The sequence below is a fragment of the Trachemys scripta genome, chromosome 1 (genome assembly GCF_013100865.1).
Source record: "Trachemys scripta elegans isolate TJP31775 chromosome 1, CAS_Tse_1.0, whole genome shotgun sequence".
Classification (NCBI taxonomy): domain Eukaryota; kingdom Metazoa; phylum Chordata; order Testudines; family Emydidae; genus Trachemys; species Trachemys scripta.
In genome coordinates this window covers 54,631,490-54,651,665 of record NC_048298.1, presented here as the reverse complement: position 1 = coordinate 54,651,665, position 20,176 = coordinate 54,631,490, and the positions used below count along the sequence as shown (strand labels likewise).

Below are 20,176 nucleotides of genomic sequence, written 5' to 3'. Positions count from 1 at the left end.
GCGGCAGTTTGAGGAATAACATTAGAAGCTTGGAAACACTGGAGGTGGAGAGTGGGGGGTGGTGGTGGTGCTGTGTAGAATCATTCCAGAGGCTCTAGCAAATGGGAACAGCAAGTTAGTGGGTATACAGTTATTTAAAGATGCAGCTGCCCTAGTATGAAGCACTTAGTCTTTAAGCATTTATGAGCCCCTACTCTAAAGGCTATTTTAAGACAAACAAGGCTGCGTGTTCTGTTCTGGTTTGTTTAGACCAAAATTGTGCATATTCCTTCATATTTGGTAATTATAAACTCGGAAGCTCCCACAGCGTGAGCTGCTCAGCTTTGTTTAAACTCAGGTCTGTAGGCAGTGTCAATCCCAAAGGGAAGGAATGGAATTAATGTCAGTGATGCAGACTCAAAGAATGCGCTCCACTAAGAGCAAGGGTGACCTTTTCAGTATCCCTCTCACCACTTCTTCAGAGCATTTTTACCATATTTGAAAGCCTGTACTCCCAGGTGGATTAGCTACCTGGCTATTTAAACAAGTTACTGACTTTGTAAGGCTTGGCTTCTCCATCAAGAACTGGCTAAATTTCAATGCTGGTCAGACAGATTTTAGAACATGCCAAATAGTTTTGGAAAAAAATTGTCTGTACACAAGTGATGCACTAATTGTCCATGAAAATATTTAGTCAGTAATCATCCAACACAAGGTTTTATCTGTGACTGTAATACTGGATTTGCCTTCTAGCTTTAACATTGTGATTTGGTGATGTCTACTAGACATTTGGCTGTTCAAGCAACTTAAAACTTAGATGTACTAAATTTTTTGCAGTGTGTCCATCACTAAAGACGAGCATTTAAACTTCTTCTAAGTAACAATGATCCCATTTCTATAAAAGTGAGAAGCCAAGGAAAAAGAAATACAGAATTGCTGCTAAATAGAAAGCTTTTAAGGGTTTTCTACAAGGCATCAACAGCTCTTTAGTAAATACATACAGAAAGGGACAAGTGATTAGAATTAATTCACAAGTATTAGGAAAATACCTGGATGCTGTTGATACCCCCAGTTTCTAACAGTGGAACACTGTCAAATTGACTGTTTGCCACTCTAAACTTTAGAATATGTAACAGCTCAAGGGAACAAGGGAGGTTAGATATTCTGTTGATATCACACTGCATTACTTTTTGTTGGACTGAAGCTATGGCATTGTGTTTCAAATAGGACATAAAGTCAACACAAAGTGTGATGATCTGACAACCTAATTTATTGAATACAGAAAGTTGAACATCTTGAGCCCAGTATTAGTTAGACAAACTTGCTCAGATAAACTAAGAACCAAGGTAAACCTCCAACCAGAACTCTAACTGAACCAAAGCTTTTCTGAAGTTCAAAAAGGTTTATAACCTTTTATTTTTTTAATTTTTTCCTTTCTTCTGATGCCTCTTCACTTGGTGGGTTTACGTCAGGACCAGGAGTGGAAGATCCCAAATGCAGCAAAAGAATACTATGTCTGACCTGTGCAGAAAAAGAAAGCAAGAGAAATGTCACAAAAGTACAAGATTTCTAGACTAACTCTTAGACCCAAAGGGTTTTTATCAGTCTAGATAAGCACCCACATTTATTTGAACGTAAGCAAAACCATCCATTTTGAGGTTTTGCCCATGTCTGAGCAGTTTAGGGCAAATTCATCTCTGGTGTAAGTTGACTGACATTCCTTTACAAGAAAGGATCTGCAAAATAAAGAGAATTGACCCAAAGCTCAAGGCCATTTTTGTCCAGAAACATTTGGTTAAGAACTTCCCCAGTTGCTGAAATATCTTTGGATTTCAGCACATCTGGCAATCTTTGCTGGACTGGCTCCCATCTTCCAAGTTTCTAATTTAGGAGCTCTTTGCTGTATCAAGGGACCAGTGTGTTTGGAGATATCTCTGACCTGGGCAAGCCTGGAATTTACAAAATTTGTATAAAGGAACCAGCCAGAGCCCAAAAGAGAGGGTGTTCCAGCCTTGATTCCTTTCTCAATGAAACAGAAAGACAGGAGGCCTCTGGGAGCGGGGGGGGGGGGGGGGCCAGATGTGGTGGGGGGGGGGGGGGGGGGGGGGGGGGGGGGGGGGAAGGGGGAATCAGGCAGTTTTATGGTCATGTGCTGTGATTGGGTTGGGAGGTGTGGGATAGGAGGAGGGAGAAGAAAGACCTTAAAATGTACATCCTATCGAACATCTCACATGGGTTAGGTAAGCAAAATTTGGCCCTCAGTTAAGCTCTGGGTAGCTATTCACATTTTGCAAGATTTATCCAACACAATCCTCCAAACCTTTTGAGGCTCACACATCCCTATCTATACCCTTCAAACTACTAGCTTCCTAAGCACTGTGTTGTAAACTGGCTGCAGTGTGTTTATGTGTTTTTGGAAGATGACATGGGAGTGATAATAGTGATATAACACCTAGGTCTGAGATTGCTGTAAATTTGCAACCTGGACTACTTTCCCCCCATTCATTGTGTTCAGCAGTAACAGCTACCGAGTTCAGTCCCCAGCAGCCTCAGTAGTTTATGGCGTTTGGTGCCCCAGTTATGGCCATAAACAAAATGTCAGCAATGTAATTCATGGTTTATGGTGGTTTGTTGCAAGTCCAAAATCAAAACGCTGAAGTAAGCTTTTGCCAGGGAAGGATGATTTGTGCTTAAGCACTTTGCAGATAAAGAATGAAGTTTGATGCTGATGAATAATGCAGATATGAATTTCATGTATGCAAGTTTGTGTTTCTCTCTCTGCATTTTGAACATGTTGCTGTTTCATAGTGGATTAGAATCACAATATGGATGCCCGCTGATTTGGATTGAGGATATTTAACCTGTCTTGTGCAGGGTATTCATTTTTCTGAGTTCAGCAAGCTGAAAGTTCAGAAGTAGAAGGGTAGGAATGTCAGAAGCACTCAGCGTTGGCCAGACTCTGCTCCCATTGGAGTCAGAATGTCAGTGGTAAAGCTCCCACTGACTTCTGTGGAAGCAGAGTTAAACTCTCATTGAAACCTTTGGAACATTCCACCCCAATGAATAAGTTGTGAAATGTGCCTGAATATGAAGAGCTAAATTCAGACCTGGTGTAAACGGGCAGAGTTCCACTTGCTGTAATGGAGATATTCTCATTTACACTGATATGAATTTCACCCAATATTTCTCATTAAAGGTGGTAGTTTTGAGTTGAATGAAGGTAGTCACCAACTTGCTTGAGAAGTGACATTACTTATTTGTGATACTGGCAGTGTGGGAGCCCTGTGTGTGAGAGCATTTTAAACCAGAAAAAGTCCCTCCATAAAAATGGCTTAACAATAATAAAGAGAATTCCAGTGTTAGAAATTAATCATTTTGTTTAAAATATTAAACATTTAAATATTTTTTTTCTTATTGTGGCAGCCAATGTTGCAGGAGACTGGAAATTGGTTTACAGAGTAGTTAGATAATGCCAAAATACCAGTTTGGGTTCACATTGGGTTCAGTAATTTCTTTTTTATAATAGGTTCAGGATGTGTGGTGTTTTACTCTCTTAGGAACATAGGGATTGTCACACTGGATTACATCCATGGTCCAGTTTATCCAATATCCTTTGCTGGCAGTGACCAGTACAAGATGATTCAAAGGGAAGTACAAGAAATCTTGCTTTAAGCAGTGGGTGAAATAATCTGTCTCCCACATTAACTGTCCTACTATCCCTAATAGTTAGACACTAGTCTACACACACCCTGAAGCATGAAATTTAATATCTCTTCCAAAATCTGTTAGCATTAACTATTGGAACTCCAGATATTCTTGTTATCCATATAAATGTACAATCGCATATTGGATCTTGATAAGATTTTGGCCTCAACAACATCCTGTGGCAACAAGTTCTATTATTTATGTGTTCTTTGAAAAAGTATTTCCTTTGATCAGATTTGAATTTGTCACCTTTCAATTTCATTGCACATCCCCTTATTCTTGTGTCATGAGATTGGGAGAACAGAAACTCCTGATCTAACTTATCTAGGCCATTCATTATTTGATATACTTTTATCATCTCCCCTTATTTGTCTCCTTTGTAAGATAAACAATTCTAGTCTTTTCAATCTCTCTTCATATGAGAGTTTTTCCAGGCTCCTAATCATTTTCGTCACCCTTGTCTGAACCCCCTTTAATTCTTCAGTATCCTTCTTGAGATGGAGTTACCACAATAGGTGAAGCCACACCATTGATTCAGATAATGGCATCATATAACTTTCCATGTTATTCTCCATCTTATTTCCCACGCATCCTAACATCTTGTTACTTTTTTGACTGTAGCTGCACATTGAGCTAGAGTTTTAATTGAGCTGTTTTGCTTTAAGAGTTGGGTTTAAGACCGATCTGGAGAAGGTTCCCTTTCCATCTTTGAAGCCAAAAGTAGTTGAGTATTGTATGAGGCTTTGAGATTGATTGTAAAAGATACACAACTATACGGATTTTTTTTATTGGCCTGCTGTCCAGTATATAGCACAAATATCACATTTTAGTGCAATCTGTAATTAAAAACATGGGGCCAGATTGTCATAAAATTTGATTTATGACTGAAGTCAATGGAGCTACCCAGATTTGCACAGCCAAGGATGTGGCCTTTGATTTTTCAGATACATTCCAAAATTTATTTATATTGAGTAGTGCTATTTACCATATGCTTTTTCAGAATCCTAAACTGAGAGAAATGGGTGGGATTTTCCCTCTAGCTATAGGAGGAGACAGACAGCTCGAAAAGCTAAATAAAATCATTGAAGTGCAAGGCAGTGTATGCCGTTAGTTTGTCTTTGCAAAAGATGTGTGTGTGTGCATTAATGAAATGTGTCTCTAAAGTACTCTGAAATCTTTGAAATGTAATATTGTGTCAAAGTTGTTCAGCTTAATCCCCGTTGAGATTCATTTTGTTCTTATATTAGACACAAAGATCTCTACAGATGCCTCTGTAACTCGAATAACTAATATGCTCTGTTGGTACCTTAGATAAATCATGTGATCCCTTATTACTGAATGAAACTATAGGTCAGACTTCACCTTTCGTGTTAACTTTTCAGTAGATGTGTAGGTGACTCAAAAGCACTAGGCAGAGTTAGCAAAAAAGTTTGGAAGCAAATTCAGTTGTCTGTTGCTTTGCTTGTTAAGTATCCTTTTACTTCTCATGGATGCAGGCTTCCATAGACCAATGGTCTTTCTGGGGCTTAGTATTATCTCTTGTGCCTCTTGTTTAGATGTTGTGGTTGCCTTGTTCTTGCTAAATAGCTCAACAACTTTCACTTAGAAAATGATATAAAAAATTTCAAATGATAACATTTTTTTCTTTTAAAACAAAGAAGGGGTTTTTCAAAGACATTGTGTGAACTTGTGAGTTATTTCTCCCTATTCTGGTGGAGTGCAAATTAATTTTCAGCTGAAGGCTTTAATGGCTGAGAATCATTTATACTGGCTGTAGCAAGGCCATTTTTGTTAATTGAATGTGGTCTAAAAGCATTATGCGGCATGTTTTCACAGACATTGATGAATGTGGGACTGGAAGGCACAGCTGTGCCAATGACACTGTTTGCTTTAACTTGGATGGTGGGTATGACTGTCGATGTCCTCATGGAAAAAACTGCACAGGAGACTGTATCCATGATGACAAAATCAAACACAATGGGCAGATTTGGGTGCTGGAGAACGACCGGTGCTCCGTCTGCTCATGCCAGGTTAGTATAAAGTTCACTGTTTTTTTAATCACTGGTGGGGAAAAAGGGAGAGATTGCTAAATTGGAAGAAAACACTATGATTACAGTGAAATTACTCTGTTACCGCTTTTCTTGGGCCCCCTCCACCATGGAGGTGATGTCACAGGAAAGGTGATTTCCACAGGACCATTTGGGATCAGTGTGCTTCCTTCTGGCCTGCCTCTCCCCAACACCGAGCACCCTATCCCAGTCCTACTCAATCCCAGCCGTTTCTCCCTGGATGGATAATAGTTCCTTGGAGGCTTTACTGTGCGACCCTGCAAAAAGGAAGACAGAGCCATCAGAGACACCCACCTCCCTTAGCCATGTGGGAGAGATGAAATTTGTGCACAGAAGATTTCCCCTGTGCATTGATCTTTGAGATGTAGTTGGACCCAGAATTAGATTGGCTAGAATTGATTAAATGTGAAGGAAAAAAGCTGTCTTCCCCCCGCTCCCTGCCTCTCATATACCCCAAGGTAATACTGGTCATTGTCCTCAAATCTCAATGTGAAGCTGTTCTTTCCCCTAAACTCATGCTTAGTGCTGAAAATGTTGAAGCAGAACCTGGGCCAAATTCGCTGCTGGCAAAAACCGGGGCAACTCCCTGAAAGCTAAGTTTTCACCAGCATTTAAGTTGAACCCTGGGTTGGTTTAGTCTTTCTAATATGAACACTTTACAATAGATGTAGGAGAGCTGGATTGATCTGGAAGTTTCTATCAACACTTACTAACATGCATACAAAAATTAGTATACTCTTAGTAAAATCTGTTAATCTGAGGCCTGGGCTACACTAGTGGGGGGGGGGAGGTTCGAACTAAGATACGCAACTTCAGTAGTTGAAGTTAAAGTATCTTAGTTCAACTTACCTAGCCATCCTCACGGCGGCAAGTTGACCGCTGCGGCTCCCCCGACGACTCCGCTTACTCCTCCTGCTGAAGTGGAGTACGGGCTTCAATTTGGGGATCAATTTATTGCATCTAGATGAGATACGATAAATCGATCCCCAATACATCGAACACTACCCGCCGATCCGGCGGGTAGTATAGACGTACCCTCACTGTCTCAGGAAAACCTATATATTTCATCACCTCAGGAGAGGGCTGATTGAAGAATTGCTGTTATGAAGGAAATTAAGGACATGCAAATTAATATGTGATTTAGAATTAAACCAACATGCCTAATTTTGTATAGTGACCAGAGTTATGTAGATTTCTGTTATCACTATATGCTGATCTGTCTTGGAACAACAGAGTGGATATGTGATGTGTCGGCGGATGGTCTGTGACTGTGAGAACCCTACTGTTGACCTGTTTTGTTGCCCTGAATGTGACTCAAGGCTCAGCAGTCAATGTCTACATCAAAGTGGGGAGCTCTCATACAACAGTGGAGATACCTGGGTGCAGAACTGTCAGCAGTGTCGATGCTTGGTAAGTCTTCCTACAACAGCAGAGTCTATAGTAAGGCCAGGTCTAACTTAAAGAATTTTTCACTTGACCAGAGCTCAAAGAGCTGAGAAGCGGCTACCACTTACTTCAGCATAACTTACATCGCTATGGGGTGTCAATAAACCTCTCACCTGAGTGACATAAATTACACCGACCTAAGCACTGGTGTGGACAACACTATGTCGGTGAGCTTCTCCCATCTCTCTAACTACCGTCTCTCACGGAGGTGGATTTATTATGTCAATGGGAAAGTGTCTTCACCAGATGCGCTACAGCACTTGTAGTGCCTAAAATGTAGACTAGCGCTAAGAAAAATGAACTCCAAGCATTTTGGCAACCTCTAAATGGGATTTCACTTTGAATGTATTGTGAATGAATCCTTTTCTGTTTCCTTTTTGCTAACATTTGTGTAATCAAAGTTTGGTTTGCACAAATGTTGCAAACAGCAAATTTCAGGCCTATGGCCAAAATTAATGTAATCGCAAAATGAAATTTGTTCAACTATGAAAAAAAATTCTTTTGAGTGGAGAGTGGTCGTCATCTAGTTAAAGACATAAGAAGTGTTATCTCTTAAAACTTGCATGGGACATTCTTTCAAACCAATGCAGTAAAGTGCAGCTTGGTGAGCAATTCTCAAGAAATAATGTATTCAGGGAATTTAATCTTTTTTCACGTTTGTGAATTGGTCATGAACAGACTGAGTTTTTACCAACTTGTTTTCTATTTGAAATTGTTCGACAAATAATTTAACAAACAAATTGCAGGCTAAACAATGGCTTAAGTGACCAATCACACCCTGAAGAGTGAATTCTGAATATTGAATTTTTAAATGACTATCACAAGCAATTTCTGATCAGTGCATAGCCTGCAATTTGTTTGTTAAAATATTTGTGGAACAACTTCAAATAGAAGACAAGTTGGTAAAAACTCAGTCTGTTCATGACCAATTCACAAACGTGAAAAAAGCTTAAATTACCTGAATACATTATTTCTTGAGAATGGCTCACCAAGCTGCACTTTACTGCATTGGTTTGAAAGAATGTCCCATGCAAGTTTTAAGAGGTATCACTTCTTATGTCTTTTAGACATAGTGCAGTGCAATTAGATCTCAAAATGTAGTTAATGGGGAGACATCAATTGGCGGGGCCATTTCTAGTGGCGTAGCCCAGGAGTGTGTTCTTGGTCCATTGCTATTCAGTATTTTTATCAGTGATTTAGATGATTATATAAAATTGGCAGATGACACAAAGATTGATTGGGTAGTAAATAATGAGGATAGATATCTGTTATGGAGAGGTCTGAATCCCTGGGTTAGATGGACACAATTCAACAAAATGTATTTTAATACAAGGTAATACATTTGGTCATAATGAATGCAGGCTATAGCTACAGGATGGGAGATTCTGTCTCAGAAAGCTGCGACTCAGAAAAGGACTTAGGGGTCATCAAAGGTAACCACCCCAACATGAGGCCTCAGTGCAGTGGAGTGGCAAAAAGGGCTAATTTTATCTTTGGATGAATAAAAGGGGAAATATTAAATAGGAGCAAGAAATTGATCTTGCCTTTGTACACAACATTTTTAAGACAGATGTTAGAATACTATTCCAGTTCTGATGTCCACACTTCAAGAAGGATGTAGAAATACTGGAGAGAGTTCAAAGGAGGCTAAAGGAGCTCAGCTTAACTTATTGAGGAGAGCGTTGAGAGATGGCTTGATCACTCTGTATAATACTTGTATAGGGAAAAGATATCAGAGAGCGTTTCAATTTTGTTGACAAAGACATAACAAGATTCAGTTGCTGGAAGTTGAAGCTAGACAAATTCAATCTTAAAATAATACTCAATTTCCTAGCATTGAGGGTAATTAAACATTGGAACATCTCACCAGGGGAGGTGGAGAACTCACCATCACTTGGAGTCTTTAAAATGAGATTAAATATCTTTCTAAAGAAGCTTTAATCCAGCTTCTTGGAGAAATCCTACAGCCTGTGTGTGCAGAGGATCAGGCTGAACGGTCACAGTGGTCTCTTCTCATCTCAGAGTCTGCGAATCTATGAATCCCATTGTTCATTCCCTTCCTTCATGGGGCACAGAGAGAGCAAGAAGCTCTGCATTGCCCTCTACTTGCTCATAACACTACCAATGATGGTAACTAAATCTCATGCTTCAGGGCTTCAAGCAGTCACCTTTAAGGGTCAGGGAAGAATATTTTTCCCCAATAAACTATTGGCCAGATGTATTCTGGATTCTGAAACATCAAGAGTTGGCCACAGCTGGAGATGGGGCATCTAATAGGGTGGACCTGTGCTCTGAGGTAGTACAGAGGTGCCTGGCTGATATATCTTGCTCACATGCTTAGGGTGAAATTGAGTGCCACTTTTGGGGTCAGGAAGTGTTTTTCCTCAGGTCAGATTGGCAAGGATTTGATGGATTTTTCTTCTTCTTCTGCAGCATGGAAGATGGCTTATCTGCAAGGATCATCTGAGCATATTGTAGCTAATCAATTCCCTGCTGTTGCAGGGTTTTCAGGCATTTGTGCCATCTTGATCTGTCTTGTTCTCTGTCTGTGGCACACAACGGTTTAGTCTCCTGATGGCTGATATAAATTTAGTCTAACTGAAGTCATTGGGCTCAATATAGGGGTAACTTCCCTGTCACAAACAATCCCCAGATGAAAACGAATGGTGTTTTACCTTGGTTTCATCTACAGAAGTAAATCCTGGTCCATCCAGTGGCTTTCTCTGACAGTCATGAATAATAATAGGAGGGAACAAATTCCAGATGGACAAACTTTTGTACGTTTCAAGTTCACTCTTGCTAAAATGCAATAAAATAGGTCCCCATGTGATTCATTAAATGCCTAAAAAATAAAACCCTATAGTTTTTAACGTCAATACAATTACCAAATGAATGTTTTAGGTGATATCTCTTTTGTTTACTCTTTGTACGTGCTTTCAATCCAAGAAAATCAATTGAAATGCCAGGGTCAGTCACTGTTTCTTAAGATTACTTTCATTCCCAGCATCATGTGATTCTGAAGAACAAGGGAAATTTGAGCCAGATGGGAATTGTATAAAAACAGTAACTATCTAATATTTTCTCCAGGGAAAAAATAAAGCGAAAGCTATAGCAAATTCCTACATGATCTTTCTCAGCTCCATGCTCTGGGGACCACTTAAACCACCACTGTTTAATGCATTATATGTGATTTTTGTAAACAAACTACTTTCCTAGGGCCAATGCTGGTTTCCCACATAAGTCCTGAATAGATCAGCCAAGCTCACGGGACCTGCACAGGTCTTGGATCAGGGATGGAATCCTGCTCCAAAACCAAAACTTAGTGATACAGGTAGGACAACCAAGCAGCTCTGGCCCCTGTGAAGTCCATACTTTGATTGGCAGTGTTGGATAGCATACTGATCCCTTGGCCACACTCCAGCCTGAAACACCTGTGGCCCCATTGAGCGCTAATACTCTAGGCATCTTATGACTTTTATGCAAAATTACAAATAGAACAATATCCCCAGAAGAATCTTCAACCACAAACAAATAAAAGTCCCTGCTTTGGGTTACTCCTGCCCTGTTTCAACCCAACCCCTGAGGGGAAGCTTAGGAAAATAGGCTTAGGAAGTCAACTAATCTGGTCCTTGGGTCAGACCAAAGGGGCAATACGCTCCAGAGTTGAGGACCTTTCACTGAAAATTCTGTGATGTCAGCCTCTTCCATTTTATACTGGGGAGAATTAGCTTTACTGCCTGTGCTGATTGTATCTGCTCAATATCCTACCAAAAGCAGATTTCTAGTGTAGCCAGATGCTAAGCAGTTTAGGGCTTTATAGGGCAAAGCCATCAGTTTACACTGTAATTAGAAACAAATTGAAACACCAGTAGACTACCAAGCACTTGTATAATGTTGTCTGTTGTGGCTTATGTCACTGTCAAAAGTGTGATTTACTAAGCAAGTAGCCACCTTCTGCACCAGATGAAGTTTCCAAGTGGTCGTTGGTTGAAACTCAATGTAGAGTGCTTTGGAGTAATCTAGTCTTGAGATGGCAAGGGCCACCTCATTGTGATGAGGTCCACATCCAAGCACAGATGAAAAAGGATCATAAACAGCTGAAAATAACACCCAGTTGTAAATATATAAGCATAAAATATAATATATAATGAGTATAAAATATAATTAACAAATGGCTAGCACACTTTGGCTAGCACACTTAATTGATAGAAATGATAAAATCTCTGCCATATCTTCAGTTCTTTCCCCAAACCTGCAGCATCTTCTTGGTTTTAGTCATGCCTCATCCAGCTAATGCTCATCCAAGCCCCACCGTTGGATAGACACTGGATAAGAAGCTCAACTGTACTATGGTCCAGTCAAATTGATATATAAGCTGTCATCTACACAGTGGAGGCATCAAAGCCTGTAACACTTTGCTAACTCCCCAAATGAGCACTTCCCTAACATGTAAGAACATAAGAATAGACATACTGGGTCACACCAAAGGTCCACGTAACCCATTATCCTCTCTTCCGGCAGTGGCTGGTGCCAGATGCTTCAGACGGAGTGAACAGAACAGGGCAATTTATCGAGTGATCCATCCCCAGTTGTCCAGTCCCGATTGCTAGTAGTCAAAGGTTTAGGGACACCTCAAGTGTGGGGTTGTGTCCCTGAGCATCTTGGCTGATAGCCATTTGTGGACCCATCCTCCATGAACTTATCTAATTCTTTTTTTTTAATCCAGTCATGCTTTTGGCCTTCACAACATCCTCTGACAATGAGTTCCACAACTTGGCTGTGTGAAGAAGTATTTCCTTATGTTTGTTTTAAACTTGCTGACTATTAATTTCATTGGGTGACCCCTGGTTCCTGTGGTATGTGAAGGGAAATAAAACTTCCGATCACTTTCGCCACATCATCCATGATTTTATAGACCTCTATCATATCCCCCCTCAGTTATCTCTATTCCAAGATGAACGTTCCCAGTCTTTTTAATCTCTCTTCAAATAGAAGCTATTCCATACCCCTAATCATTTTTGTTGCCCTTCTCTGTACTTTTGTGAATTTGACTATATCTTCTTTGAGATGGGGCTACCAGCCAGTGTTCAAGGGGTGGGTGTACCATGAATTTATATGATGGCATTATGATATTTTCTGTCTTATTATCTATCCCTTTCCTAATAGTTCCTAACATTCTGTTAGCTTTTTTGACAGCTGCTGCCCACTGAGTGCATGTTTTCAGAGAACTATCTATGATAAGACCAAGATCTCTTTCTTGAGTTTTAACAGCTAATGTAGACATCATCATTTGATATGTACAGCTGGGATTGTTTTCCAATGTACATTCCTTTGTACTTACCAGCACTGAATTTCATCTGCCATTTTCTTGTTCAGTCACACTGAATGGGATAGGTGATAGAACAGAACCCTATAAAGCCTTGCATGAGAAGACCCTGAAGGCAAATGAACAATCACCTGGCACTACCCTCTGAGGTCCCTCAGAAGAAAAGAAGGGGGTGACTCTAGATCAAGCCTCTATATGCTGTTAGAATCCAGTGTGGATCAACAGTACCTCATGGTCAATGATATCAAGGACAGTTTTACATACTTGTGGCCTGATTATCCTTGTACTTACCCTACCATAAATCAGGACTATTTCCTTTGTAATCAGTGGATTACATTGGTGGAGATCAGTGGCATGACATTGGTTGCATCTCGAGCACAGCATTTGTTCTCCCAGATATGGTCCTGCTACCAAGGAAGCAGACATCTCTGTCCATATTTCAATACTCTACCCCCTTTCATGGCTTCTTGGCATTCCAGATCTCCTGTGCAGCCAAAATGCATTCATTCGGCTGCACATTGAGCTTGTACATCCACAGCATGTCTGAGTAGCATTTTCTTCCTAATATAGCAGGGACAAAATAAGATGTTTAAATGAAAAGGGAAGGGGCAGGCAGAAATATGTCCATTTACTGGGGTGGATAAAAACTGATCATTTAAAAAAAATTGGATTTTTTTAACATAAATCATTGTTTTAATTTAAATTAAATACTAGTTTATTAAAAAATAAACCTATTTGAAGTTACGTTTGAAATAATGACAACCTATGTTAAGGCTCAAACCTCTTATAACCTATTAAAATCATTTAAATTAAATTCAAAAAATAATATTAAGTAGTACTTGTTTGCAGCCAAGTTTTAAAGAAAGTCAAACCACTGAACTGTTGAAAGTCCCTGGCTAGCCATGTGGAACTAAAGATTGTTGAAGTAAACCAGCTTTTGACAGCCATAGCCTCTTCAGCAGGTGCAGAGAGAATATTTTCTTCATTCTAGTTTATTCAACTGGTGCAGCTTAATGACCAGTTCCTTCAAAGTTAAGAAACCAATTGGGAGTTGAAAAAGCAGGAAAACTCATTTTCCTCTTCCAATCTATGAATAAAAACTAGGTGTGAGAGGATGAAATCTAGTAGTTCTGAAATCTTGAAGGACATGATGACCAGAAACATGTATTTCAATTCACTAACTACAGATAATACTTCCTTTTTTAAATAAATCAGTTAGTTTTAAATGCAATATATATTTTAATGAACTTTTTGATAAACTTTTTTTCTTATGTATCCAGCATATTTAAGGTAGTTTTTTTTAATAAATAAAAAAAAATCTGTTTTGGTTCATTTATAATTGAATTTGAATCTCCATCCAACTAGAGCTAGACAGAAATCACAAGTAAAAAATTAATCTGTTAAATAAGGAATGCATCCTTATTTAAATCAAGTTTCCTGATTGCTGATTTCAATTGATTACATTCAGTGATTTAAGTTGTTTTGATTTAAATCAATCCACCCTTCCAAAAACACCACACCCCTCCAAAATGACACACTGCTTTTTAAAACACATACACGTTCTATGTAATTTCTGGTATTGTCAACAGGAAATGAGCATCAGAATTCTTTTCACTGTCTTTTAAATACTGCCACATGGGAGAATCAGACAGCAGAAAGAGACAACACATTGAGTCATAAAAACATGTAATAATACATCAGACACAACACAGAATACCTAAAGTGATCTCTCTTTGTTCTTTTTTTTTTTAAATAGCAAGGTGAAGTTGACTGTTGGCCTTTGCCTTGTCCAGAGGTGGAATGTGAATTCAGTGTACTCCCCAAGAGTGAGTGTTGTCCACGCTGCGTCACTGACCCCTGCCAGGCAGACACCATTCGTAATGACATCACTAAGACGTGTCTGGATGAAATTAATGTAATTCGCTTCACTGGATCTTCATGGATTAAACACGGCACAGAGTGCACCCTCTGCCAATGCAAGGTAAAGAGCATAAAAATCAAGCCAAGAGGCCTTCTTACCAGGTGGTTCTGTAACTTATAAATATTAATATATTTAGTCTGGTCAGTGGGAAGTCAGTTTCTACATTTACTGTTCAAAGTTCGCAGTGTGAAATGTTCAGCTTTAGTTGCAGCCTCTCCTGTCAGTGGTGCAGAGCTTTCAAGAACCAGATGATGGTTTAAATGTGCCAGCAGGACAGAAATCTCACAGCATCATAGCCCATGTTGTATCTTACCTTGAGCAAGTGAACAAATGTATCCTTTCCACAGAAACATCTTGCTTTGACTGTGATGGCAGATCTTACTCCTGCCAGCCCATTGCTATTTTGCAGATACTTATAGTGTCAAATAATTTCCAAAGGTCTGTAAGATCTGACCTCATACAGGAAATATATTTTATAGAGTGAGCATCAAATTACCAGAAATGCTATTTTCTCCTTTAGGATTGTGATGACCAAATATTTTAAGTTTTGTAATGGCAAAAATGGAAATTCTGCTCTTCCATGGTTTAAAAATGACAGCAGAATCCACATTATTTGGGCCTTTTATATTCCTCAGGGGTAAGGCACACATTATCTCAAGAAGAAAGGTTAATGGTGAAAAGCTTCTGTGAATTCAGCTGCCTCTTCTAAAAGAAGTAAAAAAAGGGATGTTAGAATAAAGTGTTTCCATTTTATACACACACACACACACACACATGAGGGAAACTGTTTTTTCTATTATGTATAACTGAAGAATGACCTGTAGCAGTTCCACAACAGAGGTGACCAGCCAGGTGGAGGGGAGAGAGAGAGAGAGCAGGATCCATTGGGATGGAGATCTGTAACCCTCCCAAATAATTTCAGATATCATCCCATGTCCACAGGAGCACCTCCAGCTTTTCTGCCACCCTAGGCAGCGGAAGGTCCCGCCCCGAAATGCTGGCCCCCACAGAAATACTGCCGCGGTCGCCACCCCCAAATTGTAGCACCCTAGGCAACCACCTAGGTCGCCTAATGGGTTGTGCCGGCCCTGCATGTCCATCCCATAGGACTAGAGTACCACCTAAAGCTCCACTTGGAAGAAGAAACAGGACCAGAATCCCATACTGGTGAGATGCCTGGGCGTGTAGAAGGAGCTTATTTGTATAAATTCCACTGGTTGTCAGTTATGGAACATGTCCCATCTATTCTACCCTCTTGTGGTCCAAGACTGGTCTCTCTATTTTACAACCAGTTTATACAGAGCTATGGGCTACTGGTACCAATTGTTGCCTTGTAAACTCGGATCATGATTTGATCCTATATGAGTAATATATATGCCAAGCTCCATGGACTCACGATGCCTCATGTCAGAATCCATTCTAAGATCTACAGAGGAAACCAGCTAAGATAGTATACTCCACATTATTCCAACTACCGGATGGACATTAGTGTAATCCTTTCCTTTTAGGATAGTCAGAAACAGAAATGCCAAATAGTCATTGTGCCTGTTTAAACTAGATTCACCATTTATCCTTAGGTTTTCCATGACAGAACAAGGAGCAATGGTCTCAAATTGCAGTGGGGGAGGTCTAGGTTGGATATTAGGAAAAACTATTTCACTAGGAGGGTGGTGAAGCACTGAAATGGGTAACCTAGGGAGGTGATGGTATCTCCATCCTTAGAGGTTTTTAAAACCCAGCTTGACAAAGCCCTGGCTGGGATGATTTAGTTGGTGTTGGTCCTGCTTTGAGCGGGGGGGTGGACTAGATGACTTCCTGACATCTCTTCCAACCCTGATATTCTATGATTCTATAATTCTATGTTACGAATTTTCAAATATCACAAGGCATAACAGTATAATGAGAGCCACAGACTCTTAATAATTAACATGTACTATTTGTTCCTCAAAGAACAAAACCTATTTTGTTTCTTTCCAACACTATGTTCTTTTTTGACAGTACTGTAAGTATTTTAGCTTTGTTTTCCATCCAAGCAGTCTAATCCAAGCAAACAAGGCGAGTACCATAGCACAGCTTGTATAGTTTTGAGTCTGTAGCACAAAATATAAATACCATACTACTGTGTGTCTCATTTGTACTGCTTCGTTTCACTGTTTTCTAGCAGTACATCACATGGCAGGTCAAAGCTTTAGGATAAGCTTCTCTAACCAAGCTACTGCAAAATAGGTTTACACAAAATCCTTTAAGAATTCAGAAAGCCAGGCATCAGCTAAAGCTGACTTAGCCACAAAACCATTTCAAATCACAAGTAAAGACGGTGAACTCTAGGATTTCTGCCATGGTTGTCTAGTCTCCTGCCACATACAGTCAAGAAAATGAATGAATGATTCTTACATCCCTGATCTTTAATCAGCCCTACTCTTCAATGGACTAAATATATTTACAGTAATTTAAAAATTATATGCACTATCTGCATTAAGAGTCCTACTGAGGAGAAGAGGTGGAAATGCAACATATATCTTTTCTTCAATACTTTAATCACTTTTCTAGGCAACCTGTTCCATTAATTGCTAATGTTCATAGAAATATGTCTATACTAAGATCTGGAGGGGAAACTTCAAAGATTAACCTTTGACAGTGTTACAGCCTGAAAGTATTAACTTGAGATATTCAATGCTAAATAAAACTCGTGGTCCCCTGTGTCAAATCTAAATAAAACTTCTAATGCCTTGTCCTCTTTGCCATCTTTATTGAGCACACTAGGCCAAATCCTGATCCATGTGAAATAAATAGCATATTGCGAAATGACTTCAATTCTATGTCTTAGTTTTATGATATGGATTACATACTGATTAGTGAGTGAAATCATTAGATTCCTTTTACATAGAGTATGGGACTGAAGTGAAGATAGAAAGAGCTAAAAAAATAAACAGTTTACACATTTATTTAGAAATGTTCTTCTACTGGGCAGGTATTTGCAAATGGTCATTCTGATTGTTAATTTGACTTTACAAAATACTAACCATTTAAATCTCTCTTCTTTCCCCCTTCCTCCCCCTCTCACAGAATGGTCATGTTTGTTGCTCAGTGGATCCACAGTGCCTTCAGGAACTGTGAAGCTAACAACCGTGTCTCACAAGCAGTTTCTGGTTACAGAATTTTCCTTCACAAAAAGACCTTTAGACCAAAAATTGTATAAAGCTAAAACTGAAATCACATCAGTTTTGTCCATCTAAAGTGCAGAAATGTTCTGAATTGAGTGAGCTTTCAATTACCTGAGTCAGAATGAAATCTATGGAACTGGAGAAAAGCTCAGATGTGTAAACCTTTCTTTGAGGTCAGGCTCAACTTCTGGCTATTTATGTGTCTGGCATCATTATGCAGAATATTAGGTTAGTGGTAAAGTGACACATTGTAACATTGTACCTAACGATGTCAAGATCGAGAGACAAATAGAAGTGATCATTGAGCCTACTGAAGCTTTGAAAGTCCAACACTTCAATAGGCACAGAGATTTTTACCTAATAATATTTGAATCTGCACAAATTTTGTTTGATTGCTCACTGCAGACTCTAGCAGAAATTTGAATAAAGGGAGGATGTCTTCAGGAACAAAGAATATAGCAGCTAAGATGTGTTATGTACAGTACATGCTCTGAAAAAAGATATAAGTTATTGTAAAAAAAGTGATGCACTGGCATGGCTACTTAACGTTTTCTGATGGGGAAAGTCATCTATATTTCCTTGTTTTACTGCACTTACTATTTCTTGATTGAATTTGTTCAGTATAAGCTCGTTCTTGTGCAAAATTAAAATAAATATTTCTCTTACCTTATAATATTTCTGGCTTTGAGTCTCCTTCACTGTTACAGGTGATATTTTTATATATTATAGATGACTGTTTCTCCTTTGTGAGTAGGGTTGTATATAGATGTTTCTACCTGGCACAAAGTTGTGACATTATTTCATATTTGTGCTAGTCTTTAAGGAATCGATCTTGCAAATGCTTATGCATGTGAGTAAGTTTACTCCTGTCAGTAGTCCCATTGAGTTTGATAGGACTATTCATGTGCATAAAGGTTTGAAGGATCAAATTCTAAATGTTGATAGGATACTTCCAAGCAGGTTAGAGGCAACATTTGACCTTCCTTAAAGCTGTTCTAACTTGTGGGAAATTCTCTTCAGATTCAAAGCCCTATTTTTGTTGCTGTTAAACACCACAACTTTGCTGATTTCATAGGTGCTGGAACTAGAAGTGCTGGCGGTGCTGCCACACCCCTGGCTTGAAGAGGTTTCCATCAGGGTTTACAGTTTGGTTCAATCAATGGCTCTCCGCACCCCCACTATACAAACTGTTCCAGCACCCTTGGGTGATTTCGATATTTTTGTAATAAAAAATAATGTGTGATGATTCTCCCAATAAATTTATTTTTGTTGATGCAAGGGCAGTCATCCAGCCATCAGAGGAAACTTAATTTAATAAACCCTATTTTCACTACTGATGTGATAATAAACAAAAGAGGCAACATGACCAAAGCTGTGTTGTGCTACATAAGAGGGGGGAAAAAAGAATACAAATAATACAAATAAAATAAAGATCTAAAAAATATTCAGGAAAAAAAGGACCAGTGCAACATTCTACAGTGGACCATTAAAGCTATGAAGGTTTTCAAATTGAATAAATCTTTTTCCTCTTCAAGACCTTGTCCATAAATAATAGTTACTCAAGGGATTTTCTGTTTTATCCACAGTTTCTGACAAGCTACAATCAATGTTCTTGAAGAAGCATGTTAGCTCCTTAAAAAGAGGCTGTTTTATGCACTGTTTTCCTGTCTAATAATTGTCAAGAGGTCATGTTTTGCCCTCAGATACACAGGCACATCTCCTGTTGATTTCAATGGCAGTTGTGTGCCTGTATCCGAGGGCAGATTTGACAGGCAGTGTTACTGTTTGGGGATTATGCTGTGATTTCATTATAAAATGTGTTAGTAATACACAGAGCTCAGACCTTTTGTTTTTTGTTGTGCAGGGTAAAAGAATGAGTTAACATATTGCTTGAGAGCAAAACCCTCCAGCTCAAGAAAAGGCTGCAAAAAGCCCTGAATGAACACTGTGAAACTAGCACACAGAAGGGGCAGGAGATGCATAGCCCAGCTTCAAGCACACTTTATGTTGGACTCAGAGATAGGGGATTTAAGAGTCATGCAGGGGAAGTGAGTGGGGTGGGGGAGTCTGTCCAGTTGGTCCACAACTACATGAATCCATTAGCTTAACACCCTTTGTGAGGCTTAAGTATCAGGCTTGGGGCATTACTCCATCCCTGGAGCTGTAATAGCAGCCACAAAGAGGCTAGAAGGGTTTTCTATGCCCTCTCCGTGGGCTGGGATTCTGTTCCCCCTAACCTCCAATGTACTTTCTCTGCACGTAATCTGGCTTGGGTTATGCACAGAGATCAGGTTTGGCCCTAAGACAAAGGTAAGATCGTAAGGAAAAATTCTCTTCACTTTTTTTTTTCACTTCTTCGAGGCACAGTAACATTTACACTTCATCCCAACTTGTACTTCAGAACTAAGAATGTGAATGATGGAAAACAAATCTCTCCATTCATTGCAAACCCACCCCTGTAATGGTGTGTCTTATGTTTTGTTTTGGGTTGTTGTTGGGTTTTTTTTACCATCTCAATGAACAACCTGCACTTCGCCAACAACTAGGTCAAATATAGCCAAGACAT

The 20,176-nt window shown here is 39.4% G+C and overlaps 1 protein-coding gene across 1 annotated transcript in view; it reads left to right on the top strand.

The window, feature by feature from the left end:
• Positions 1-18,283, top strand: part of NELL2 (neural EGFL like 2) — a 233,886-nt gene extending 215,603 nt beyond the window's left edge. Inside the window, exons 17-20 of the mRNA XM_034769935.1 lie at positions 5,521-5,714; positions 6,987-7,163; positions 14,282-14,506; positions 17,513-18,283. Of these exons, the coding sequence (XP_034625826.1) occupies positions 5,521-5,714; positions 6,987-7,163; positions 14,282-14,506; positions 17,513-17,563 (647 nt within the window). The 3' untranslated portion in view covers positions 17,564-18,283. The remainder of the gene's footprint in view (positions 1-5,520; positions 5,715-6,986; positions 7,164-14,281; positions 14,507-17,512) is intronic.
• The last annotated feature ends 1,893 nt before the right edge of the window (positions 18,284-20,176 follow it).